This window comes from Paroedura picta, chromosome 5, assembly GCF_049243985.1.
Source record: "Paroedura picta isolate Pp20150507F chromosome 5, Ppicta_v3.0, whole genome shotgun sequence".
NCBI lineage: Eukaryota > Metazoa > Chordata > Lepidosauria > Squamata > Gekkonidae > Paroedura > Paroedura picta.
In genome coordinates, this window is record NC_135373.1 from 47,638,595 (window position 1) to 47,650,950 (window position 12,356).

General features: G+C 46.6%; 1 protein-coding gene across 4 annotated transcripts in view; it reads right to left on the minus strand.

Annotated features, from left to right (window-relative positions):
- The window catches only part of CD164L2 (CD164 molecule like 2), a 43,653-nt gene that overhangs the window by 16,140 nt on the left and 15,157 nt on the right, over positions 1-12,356 (minus strand). For all 4 annotated transcript variants that reach the window (XM_077337753.1, XM_077337751.1, XM_077337752.1 and 1 more), the window contains exons 2-3: positions 8,493-8,597; positions 387-464 (exon numbers count right to left, since the gene is read on the minus strand). In XM_077337753.1, coding sequence (XP_077193868.1) covers positions 387-464; positions 8,493-8,597 — 183 coding nt within the window. The remainder of the gene's footprint in view (positions 1-386; positions 465-8,492; positions 8,598-12,356) is intronic.

The following is a 12,356-nucleotide window of genomic DNA, read 5'->3' on the forward strand; positions in this document are numbered from 1 at the left end:
GTATAAAGGACATAAACAAGTTTTTAAAAATTACGCTAAGATATAACAGAGGCAAGCATTCCTCTGATCATGAAACAAGGACATTTCTATTCCTCTATGATGTTTTTATAGCTCCCTTACTTCAAGGAACTCAGGGCAAAGCATGGGGTTCTCTTCCCCTTTAATCCTCTCAACCCCTCCGTCATGTAGGCTAGGATGACAGTAACTAACCTCAAATCCCATAGCAAGATTCCATGGCAGATCTGATGGAGATTCAAACCCTGATCTCCTAAATCAAAGTCCAGCACTGTAGCCACTACACTACATGGGCTCTGCCCCTTGAGCTGCCATCTCCCAGCGCAGACAGGAGCGTCCACCTTGGGCATTTTAGAAGCAGTAACTGTTACCTTCACACATGGAAGTGACGTTGTAAAAGGAACATGCTTCCTTGGCTGGCTCTCCCTTCCCTACACAGCTCCCAGTACCTAAAAGTGGAAGAGAAGAAGAAAATGTTGGAATATATGTTCAAGCATGGAGGGGGGAACCCTACTGAAAGCTTGATGATTTAAATGTAGCTAACAAAACCAAGCTGCTATCAAAATTTATCTAACAACCCAACCTACCATCAATATATCCAGCCTCCATTTTTAACTCTAGGAATTTTCAACATCAAAATACCCTTTATGTTCCCTCCTCACCCACCAGAGAGAAAGCGGCGACTGTCTGATATGGCTTTTATCAGAAATTAATCGGACTGATTTGAAAATGATGGTAAGGTATTTTATATGAATATAGAATGTTGTGAGGCACCCTGAGCCCTGGGAAAGGGCGACATATAAACCTGAAAATAAATAAATACAGCTGGAATACAAAAAGTTGCTTACTGAAGATTTCTACTGCAGCTCCTTAGCCAAAGACTCAGTTTCCAATAGGAAGAAAACATTAAAATGCCCTAAAACAATTGAATCCCACCTCTGCAGCCAAATTCAATATGCCAGCAATAAGTGCATCTCTCAATAAAAAACTAAAGACCAGAAACTAATACCATCAAGTCCTAGATAGAAATCAGTGGGGAGGGAATTATATAACTGAGTCGCTATACCCTGTCTTGGGTAGGTAGCCGCTTAACTTCTGAGAGCAGGATGTTGCTTGAGGTTTGCTGTATGGACACGGGAGATTGGCAACGTGCAAAATGCCAAAAATATGGCGTCTTCATAAGGTAAGCATTTCACTATATTTATTGGGTGTGGATTTCCCCCTAAAATAAATAAAAATAAATTCTGCCCTCGGGGACATCCATTTCTGAAAGGCCTTCTAAATCCTCAGCCTTTTGCCATTTTTTTTCACATGCCTGGCTCCTATACCTGCCTACCGTCACCTGCATATCTACTGGTTGTGTTCTGACAGCTGTCATTAAATGTGGTTAAAATGCATATGAACATTCCATGATGTCACAGCAGCCCAACCAATCCTAAGACCAGGGACACTGGGAAACCAGACTGTACCAGTTCTTATGGGCTTGATCAAAAGGATATTTTATAATGAAAGCCTAACCTTAGTTCACCAAGAGCAATCTCCAGCCCCACAGCAGCGTACCCCAAACCAGGTATACATAACAGCCTCACACATCCACTGAATGGGCCCTGCCTCTTCCCTTACCCCTCTCATCTGCAGGGGCAGCTGCATGGAGGAAGTCCCTCCCTCTGAGGAGTGATGTTCCAAATCAATGAAGCTTCTTCCATGTGGCTCTGTGGATGCGCAGAGCTGAGGGACGGGGCCAGGATGTTCACACCTGTTCTGCCACTGTGCCCATTCACTTAACGTGTGGGGCTGTCGTGAGCTACACAATGTTCTCCATGAAGTACAAGGAAAACATCTCTGCTGTTAATTTCAAGCTATATGGAGGGGGGATTTTCGGTGCTGGTATCCCCAAATTTAAATGATGGAGGTGGCTCTTTAAACTACCATGACAAAAAAAAAATACTGTTCCCATAACAACAAAGAGTGGGAAGACACACTGCAGCAAAAGGGAGGGGAGTTTAAAAAATATAAACCATGGCAGCCATTTGCCCCAGAATTGGGTTGTTTCCTCCGCAGCAATGCTTCAAGGGTGGGAGAAGGACTTCATAGCAAACCATGTCAGCTCTTTCTCTGTGCACAGACAAAGAGGACCAGCTAGCCCAGCATCTACTGGGACGACAACACGCAAAGGGAGTTTGTTTCTCCGCCTGGAAAAAAGCTGCTCCTTCCCTGCTCTGAGCGTTCCCCTGGGGTGGTAGTCATGGCAACAAAACAGGCGCAAATCAACAGTGAAGCAGAGCTCAAGAGGCACCTGAACATCACGGCCTGAAAACTCAGCTTCTTCCCTTCTATCCTTGCTTAAATTTTGTAACATCCAGCTTGATGAAGAGTCCTGGTTGGCTCGAAAGTGCACAATGTTTGGTACCAACTGGGTGGGTCCTAATGAAAGGTGTTGCATGGATTTCGTTTCTGTTTTCAGATTCTGTGTGGAACAACATAACCTGATAACTTTTTCTGTCTTAGCCCAAAGTCAGTTCTTTCTGGCAAGAGTGAAGAACAACTTCTGAACATTTTCCTGCACACTGACCCAAATGTGCCTAAGGCTCACAATTTTGAAACTGGTCACACAAGACGTGCAAAAATGTCTGTAGGCTGTCATAGGGGTAAAAATCCTCAAAACTGACAGTGGCCATCAGCACACATGGGGGACAGACTGGCTCAGGGGTATATGGCCCCAGGGCTCAGCCATGCGGGAGGTCCCAGATTCAATCCTCAAAGTCTCCTTTTAAATGAAACTAGCAGAGCTAAGACCACCTCTGCTTGGATTTGGGAGACTGAAGCCTGCCAGAGCACAGAGTATTGTTCTGCCTCAGCATATAAAATAGCTGAGAATGTCAAAAAGTTTCAGCAAGGTCTTTGGTGGTCTGTTCAACAATCGGAGCTCCTCCCGAGGGTCAGTAGAAACCAAATGTGTGACAAATGCAGTCAGAAGTAGCTGATCTGGCATAGAGATGCAGCAGTGTGAAACACTATACCAGTGCTCTGTCTGTCTACCTTTGCTGTCAAGGCACCCCTCAAGGCATCCAGCTTCTGCTAGGGAAAACCTAACTGGACTTCGAAGTTCAGAAATGGTTGTTGTCCAAAGTCGCAAAGAGCACCTCCCACCAAATTCCCAGGTCTAAAAGCTGCAAGCCTTCTTGCACATCCAGGCTTGGCTACTGCAATGTGCTTTGTATGGGGTTGCCATTGAAGGCCATTTACAGGTTATCATCAAAGCAGAACAGAAATGGGGTGAGACTCCAATTATATCTGTTCTCCAGCAGCCATACAAAGCTCTTCCTGACACTAGTTTTGGCCTGAGTCTGAAGAGAAAGGATGGGTAATAAATATAATAAATATGAGAACAATCTTTAACCGCTCCGCGGATTAAATAATTCGTTATGGGCCATGGTGGCAGGCCCTGTCCGTGATGAGGAAGGGTGCCGATAGGCCCCTTCCCCCGGACTGACAATCGGAGAGCCCAATCGGCAAGCGCAAAGCGCCTGCCGATCGAGTCCTCCAATTGTCAGTCCACCGCCATGATCAATTGCGAGCCGCGCACAGCGTGGGACGTGATTGGTCCCTTCCTGCCGGACTCACGAATCGGGAGGCGCAAAGCGCCTCCCGATCCGCCCCCCCACATCGGCCGCTTGCGGCCGCCTGCCATTCCCTGCCTAGCCCCGGAAGGTTGCCCACGGCCCGCGTGGCGATGACACAGAGCCGGACCCAGCCACGAACAAGCCGCCTTCCCACCGTCGCAACAGAGAACCCGCGGCCAAGCCTCCAGCCCTGCCACTGCTCCCTTCCCCCGCGCCTCCGCCCACGCCGTCAGCCGCCACACCGCTGCCAACAACTCCGCCCTCCCTACCTACGGAGACCGCTCCTCACCACAGCCCCGACCAACAGACAGCGCCTGCCGCACGCTACCGCCCCAGCAACGGAGCTGGAAACCCCTCAAGCCACACCCAACCCAACGGCCCCCGCACCAAAGACTCCCAGAAGACGCTGCGGCGGCAGCAACGGTGACGCAGGCCCCGGCCCCAGCTACACTACCTCCTCTGCTGTCTAACGCCGCTGAGCGTGCCGCCCGCCATCTCCAGCCTCCCATTCTACGGTACATGCCGCGCCCGGTCCACACATGGAGGGCCCAGACGACGACACAGCCACACAGGCCGCGCCATCCCCGCCCTCGGGTGCCCCGCCTCACCGCCGCCAAGTCGTGCACCCACCCTGCAAAACTCTTTCAGACCTCTAGCGCCCGCTGTCTTTAAAGCACAGCGGGCTTAGTTTCTAGTATTATAATAATGCAGAGGATGAACATTTCTCTCTATGAGCTCAAAAACTCAACCTGTGGAATTAAAACCCTCTTCAAGGCCATTTGCACAAATAATGTCAAGGGGCAGTCATCAATTGACTTTTGATTTTTTTTAAATGCTACCCTTTCTCCAAACATCTCAGGCACACACAGCCTCCTGAGATCATTTCTACAGTACGGACATACTTCTTTTTAACTGCACGGTGATTTCCCAAGGGATCCTTCTAATCTGCTCAAGTCTAATCAGAAGTAGGGCTTTTTTTCTAAGGATGCAACCCACAGCATGATTCCCACATTTGCTTCACACTGGAGGCTCTTTGTCATGCTCTTCACCATTTAATTTTTTTCCTTTTGTGCATGCGCATTAATGTTAATGCATTATTATAAAGTTAAATCATAATAAAGCCTGGGTTGCCCTTCCTCCCCCCCCCCATCCCTTCCTTCATTGAAATTCCTCCCGGGGATCCCTCTGCCACGGCGTGTTCCAAGGGCATTGGAGAGAGCATGCTCCTGATAAAGATGCCAGGGCTGTCTTCTGCCCCACCTCCGCTTCCCTCTCGCCCTCCAATTGCCACCTGGAACAAAGTTCTGTCTTGCACTTGGTACTGCGCACAAAAAAGGAAAGGGGGAAGAGATTTTGATTATTCCAATTAACTGAAATGAAAAAAAAAATCAAAAGGGGAGCAATTCTTCACATTATGTGAGTGAAGGAGGCAGGGAGCACTTTGAAATGCGAATCAACAAAGGCGGAAAATGATGTACCAATGTGTTAGAGAGTGCAGAAAATGGCAGAGAAGTGCTTTGCTTCTGCTCTGCTTCACCTCTTTGCTCCAGATCCTACGCAGAACTTTAATTAATAATTGAAGTAAAAATTAAATTGAATCCTTTTGTCCTTTCTTGACAGTGCCTGCTAGAAGTCTTCTTGTTGGCAGTGTTACATGCAATGGCCTTATTTTTTAATAATGGCAAATGCCTCCTAGCAGGCGGGGGGGGGGATGCCCAAAATGGCGGCATGACGGGGAGGGGGTTGATTTCAAGAAATTCTGCACTAGAAAACCCTGATTTGGAACCTGACATAAAAATAAAATTGTAGAAATAGAGGTTTTGAAAACCACAGGGTAAGAGATCACAAAATTCAGGTCTATTGCTGGTCTACTGCTAGGCAGGATTTAGTGCAGAAACCACAGCATAGTATATTTGTGAGGGCTATCTCTAGTGCAGAAATCATCTGATCTTCACAGCTGAGCCTAAATTTGAACCTGGGCTTCCTCTCCAGGGACGATGTGGAGATCTGGGCCAAACACAACCATCCAGCTCCCAGTGATTCCAGATAACCTCTCCTTCTGCTAATACAAGGCTACTTGAAAAAGCATCTTGCCCCAAGGGAGAAAAGGAAGAAGTCAGTAGTCTGTAGTCAAGAGAACTTGATTGAAAACATCTTCACAACAGCAGGTGAGAACAAATAATGAATTCTTCAACTAGGCAGAGACAAACAAGGGATGCATCTACTACAAGCAGTTTCCAAGAAACCTACATGTGCCTTATTTTAGATCTCTCTGGGTGATATTTTTAAAAGTGGTGATTCATTAATATAATGACGGCCATCAGAATGGCTGAGATCTCCAGCTGCCTTGGAATTTTGAAAAGCAAACATAGTAAGAAAGATTTTATTGTGTTAGCCACAGGCCACCACAAAACAGTCACATGTACAGAGTACACAAAAACAAAAGGTAAATTCTAAAATCGAGGGACTAAAATTGGCTAATAAATACAGCATTATTAGAACACAATTTGTCTACATAGCTTGACCTAATCTTGGCAGCAAGAGCAAACAGGGCAAATCAGTTGGAGATATGCAGGTCCACATGGCAAGGGACAATGAGGAGAGGGTCCAACTCAGAGAACTAAGGAAATGCTGAATTGTAAACTACTGCAACTTACATTGTCCTAATCTGTTCCACTTAATATTTCCGGTAAGTAGTTGCAGGAGGATGGTGTCTCATGTCTCAAGTGCCACTCAGCACTTAACACCCACTCAGGGCAGCTGTTCCACACCTGAGAGCCTCTGCCTCCAACCGGCTTGCCAGTCTGTCCAGTGGCCAGCCAATCGCCTTCCGTCCCCCACTTATCCACCCCCTCCTCCTACCACTTCCCTCTGAGGCTTGGAGACTGCAGATGCCTACCGCGTGAGAGTTGCCCCTGCCAGTGAGTTCCCTACAGCTCCCTGCAGACTTTCCAGGTCCTGGGGGGAGGGGGTGGCCACCCTCAGAGTTCTTCCACCCCACTCATTTAATCAAGCACCCGCTGTATTCCCGAGTGCAACGGGGTTGGCCCCTAATCAAACATAATAATTTATAACAAATACCGAACACAGGAAAAGGAGACTGCCTGTTTTCACCTTTACTTTGTATTCTTGCTCAACCCAAATGCTTGAAAACTCCACATTATTATTTGTATTTATTTATTTGTTAAACTTTCTTCTGTTTTGAATGCTCGGCTCCTGATCTCTGTGAATTCACCAAGCCTATTTGGCCTTGCTATCTAAGGCAGGGGTAGTCGACCTGTGGTCCTCCAGATGTCCATGGACTACAATTCCCATGAGCCCCTGCCAGCAAACGCTGGCAGGGGCTCATGGGAATTGTAGTCCATGGACATCAGGAGGACCACAGGTTGACTACCCCTGATCTAAGGTGTGAAAGCAGGGAGAGGCAGCTGGGAAGCTCATGATTCTCAAGCGTGCAAGAATTCACAACGGCAGAATTGTGGCAGACCATCCTCATGACAGCCTGTAGGAGTGCAGTGGGAGGCAGGATCTCTAAGCAGCAATGAAGGCACAGAGAACTAGACATGCAAGTCCATGTAGCAGGAGATACTCTCCAACTCACTCGTAGCGGGGGAGTTAAAACAATACAAAAGAAGGGACAAAAACCCAAACCCCAAACTGGTTTGGCTACCTAAAAGGCTGAGATTACAAGCATACGCAAAAAGCTTAAACAATATATATATATATATATATATTTAATATTACGGTGCCCTTTAAAAGTTCATTAAAATAAAATACACCTTGAGGCCACAGAGGTCACACACGGCGCAGTAAACATTACATACACTGTGGAACACTCTTAGTACTTACTGCATTGCAGTACTTATTGCATACAACACAGTATACTCTAATTAGTAGTACTAGCTGGAACCAATAAAGCAACAAAATCAGACTAGATGCATTTTGCCACCTATGAACACCATCGGATAATACTCATTGGATTTTTTAATTAGTTAACCATTAATATCCTTATCACAGAAGTGATTCATAGTATTTTTAATTTAATTGTTTACAGTATGGTTACCATCTCTCATTCCCTTTGTTGTGGCTATAGAGATCAGGAACCAGAGGCAACACTTGTTTTCATTAGTGATTCATTTTAATTTTTAAAATTATCAACAAAATTAATTTGATTCATTATTGGTTTTAGGCCTCCCTACAATACATTACATCATTAACCCTTGATACGGATTCCTTCATATAGTATGTGGTATTAAATTGGGACCACTGAAGAAGGCCTTTATGGCTGAAATATGTCTGGTCCGATTTTATTGGTTTATTGATTTCAGTTAGCGCTACTAACAGTATACTGCATTGTACGCAAAATGAGTTGCAAAGTGTAAGAGTGTACCATATTGTATGTAATGTGTACTGTGTAGTGCATGACCTCTATGGCCTAAATGCACATTTTGTTTAACCTTTCTTTAAGTGTATGCTTGTGACGCCAACCTTTTAGGTGGAGGGAGTTACCCAGTTTGTTTTTTGGCACTCCAGGAAGTGTTGCTGCTGGCTGGAAACTTGGGATAACTGACCTCCTGAGAGCCATCCTGAAGGAACATGCAGGGCTTGCAAATGCTTGTTTCACACACTGCTGCTGCTTCTCCAAGAATATTAATCTGACTCTTGACTCACAGAAGTCTTGACTGGAATAAATTTTGTTAGTATCTGAAAATGTCACAAGGCTCCTTTTGATATTTTGCAAGGACCCAGAGACTGTGTTTGCAATGAGAAAGGGGAACAGACAAACATGTGCTCATTTTGCTTGAACATCAGGCGCTTTGCAAGGCGGGCAAATGGGAGGTCTCCCTTGCTCACCTTCCTTCTTGGATTCTTTGCAGAACATCCACACACAGTCAGTAATGTTCAGGGATGCTTCTCCTTCGATGCATTTCTCACAGGACTCTAGCTCTTTGCATTCTCCTGTGGGAGGGAAAAAAGAGAGTTTCCAAGGCATCAGATATAAATCCTGCATTTGCATTTTGGGTGGGGGAGAGAAGCAGAACATTAATACTATAAAGACAGTAAATAAAAACTACACCAGGATTCACAGCTACTTTCCAATAGCCTTGTCATTCTACTTCATTTAGACCCAAAGGGCTTCCATGAAAAAAAAATCCAACCAATCTGCAGAGGAATCTTGGCGCAGCAAATTCTGACTTTAAGCACTATTGAGTTATCATGTTTAAATTATTGCTTGAAAACTGCTTTGAGCCAAGATGAGGGGCAGAGTCTAAATATTTTAAGAACGAAAGAAACAGGCAATTCTGTTGAAATAGTACCACAACAGCTCAAAGAGTGCGGGACTTGGATGCCCAAAGAAGCTTAACGAATATTCTTTGCGTGCAGGATAAACTCACGCCAAACTCACTCCTTCCCATACTGTGCTGAACTGCAAAAATGTTAGCACTGCCAGGAGTCCACACATGCTGCATCCCAGATAAGGCTGTGGCGCTTGTTCAACATTTATACGTTTAATACATGTTGGATTGCATTTGCCCATCACAGAATTTTGTGCTCAACAAGGCAGCTGCCCGGGAGTTTGAGGCACCAGAAGAACGAAAACACCACATGCCCATGTTTCATTCATGCCAGCCTCCTCCATTCCCCCTTCCCAATTAATAAAACAAGGTATTAAATTATTCCTTTCAAAATCATTCCTTCTTCATCCTGTTTTTAAACAAACACTTCTGTCGTATGCTAGCCCAGGGCCCTTCTCACCTCTGAAAGAGGCATGGGCTTCCCAGCTCCAGGTTGAGACATCCCTGGAGATTTTGAGGTGGAGGGCAGAATTTGGGAAGGGGCCTCAGCCAGATAATATGCCATAAAGCTCACCTCTTCCAAAGCAGCCGTTTTCTCCAGGGGAGCAGACTGGAGAACGGTTGTAATTCCAGGAGATTCCCATCTGGGGTTGACGGCTCTAGTGTATGGCCCACATTCTCCCCCTACTCCTCCCCCTACTCCTTCTTAACGAAGGGGCCCACCTGAAGCACCAGAAGCATTCCTGAAGCCCTCAGGAGGCTTGAGGCCCAACTGCTCTTGGACCTGTCAAACAGACAAGACAGGAGCTCCCTGCTGAAGGTTAAGATTCCTGGGGAGGGGGGTTCATATGGAGGCTGTGGCAGACAGGAACAGAGGACGTAAAACCTCCCTCAAATATGCCACTGCTCCAACCTGAAACAGCCCTGAAGCCTTGCTATTCTTGGGCAAGTTTAGGATTGGCCATCAGTATATTAAAATCTACTCAACGTGGCAAACAGTGGGTCTCCTGGGCTATTTCATATCAGCAAACTGGCAGGGGCTTGAAACACTAAAGCCTCCATTCTGTGGTCTCAATCCAAAACCACATGCCTGAGAAACTTGTTTCAACAGAGAACTCACAGCTCCTGTCTACTTCCTAGGTCTTGGAATGGTTCTATAAATGGTAAGTCATTCAAGGGAAGGAAAACCTGGTGCCTGCTAGCTGGAAGTTTAGATCTTAGACAGGATGACTAAGGCAATCATGGACGGACTGTCTACCAAACGGGCAAGGGATGGTCTACACTGCTAGGCTGGAAATGATGCCCACTCCCACAGAGGTATCAGCAACAGACTCAGGCAGCTCATTCTGGAGCCTGCCTAGGCAACATAGCAAGCTCCAGGCAAAAGACTATAGGACACAACGCAGACACTAAGGTCAGGGGGAATCACTTCACAGACGGTGAGCTAGTACTAATCTAGCATTGCTACCTACATGAATATAATGGGGGAGGAGCTTTGAACAGCAAGAAGACAGAGCTCCTTATACTCAGCAAGGTTGTAGGAAGGACCCTCTGGCCACATCCTGGAATGTTACAAGTGATCCAGAATTTATCAAAGTGGGGTCCTATGCAACGGCAGAAAGTAAGCCCCTCACACTCCGACCTGCATAACACCGTCTCTGTTTTCTAGAAATGGGGGCAGGAGGACTGAATTGGCTCCCTCCCGCCCCTCCACAGAACTTTCTCTATGTCACTGAAATGGTTATCACTCCGTTCCGTGGTGGCGAACCCATGGCATGTATGCCAGAGGCAGCCCTCAGAGCCCTCTCTGTGGCCACGCACGCCATTGTCCCAGCACAGAGTTTGCGATTCAGCCCGCTCGAGGTCTGGCTTCCTGGAGCACAGAGGATGGGGAGGACTCTGCCCATGTGTTCCCTAGCCTGGGAAGCAACTGGCTGGCTCTGGTTGCTCAGCTGGGCTGGCATCTGCAAGCGTCGTGGAAGCAGGAAGGCTACGCCGAACCGAACGGAGCCCAGGGAAAGCAGAGCCCACTGGAGACACTGCACACTACTGCCTGCCCACATGCCCAGCCTCACCGCCTCCCCTCGACAGAGCAAAGGTGAAGAAGGGAAGGGAAAGGGGCGGGCGGCGGGGGGGACCTAAAAATCAACATCCCAACATCAAAGTGCTCTGTTATTGTGCTTTTCTTTTAAGACAAAAGGTATTAATGCGTGAGTTGTTTTTTCTAAGCTAAAACAGTATTCAGATTATATTGCCGTATTGGCACTTTGCGATAAATAAGTGGGTTTGGGGTTGCAGTTTGGGCACTCGGTCTCTAAAAGGTTCGCCATCAGTGCTCTAGTTTATTACACAAGGGAGTTCAGTGTGTGCACACACGTACGCTCAGAAGCAGCTAAGGCTGGTTTTCCGGAACACACCAGAAGTTCAGATTTTGTGTGTCGCTGGTCTCCATTTCTATGAGTAGCCACCCTAAGCAGACTTATACCACTCTAAGTCTATTAACTACAACAGGCTTAGAAAGGGATGACTCTGTTTAGGATTGCACTGCGTGTCAGGAGCACCTTTTAAGCAACAGCCCTACACAATCAGCTACCCTCAGAGATCCAAGGCCATGTACAAATAAAACATTTCCCCCCTTGCGCTTGCTTTTAAAGTGGCAGCCCATAATGGTCTTACTGTAATGAGGCCAAGTATGCGCTAAAGTTTCAGAACAGCGACACAACACCCAACTTCTGCAGTCATCCATTTCATTCCCAAGGTAAACCTGAATGGAGAAAGTTGCCTGAACAGGCCACTTAAAATTAAGTTCTCTTTGAAAGTTAAAGAAATGTCCTTGAAAAGAATTCTACCAGGAGTTCACTGTGTTATACTGTTGCCACAAACAGAAAACTACATTCATACAACCCAACACTCTCTTATTCATTTGGCAAATCAACAGATTTCAGTCTTTCACTCATACGGCCCCTCATCTTGCATGCCGTGTCGACACGGAGGGCAGGGGCCCCATGCTGTGCCTCCCCCCCCCATACAGCCTCTCTCCTCCCCCTATTCCCTCTTTAAGGACACTTAGAGGAACACCCCTTTCTACTGTGCACCCCAGTCGGGCTGCTCCTGACACAACTGTACTCTGCTAGGGCCTCACAATCTGGCCCCACGAATCCTCAAACCACTCCTGACTGTGGGTAGTTTTACACTAGGTCGTTTGTCATGGTATCCAAACTGGGTGCTTAAAAAAGGTCCAGATTGCGCCTTGCTTACAAACCAGACTGAAGATGCAGTGTGTGGGATCCTGGTTTTTAAGCAAGGAACAAGCTGCTTGTTCAAACACTCCCTCCAATCCATCATCACAACAAACTGCAGTTAGTTTACAAACAAGAATTCTTCAGTCTCAGTGTGATGCGTTAGGGAAAGAAGCCCAAGG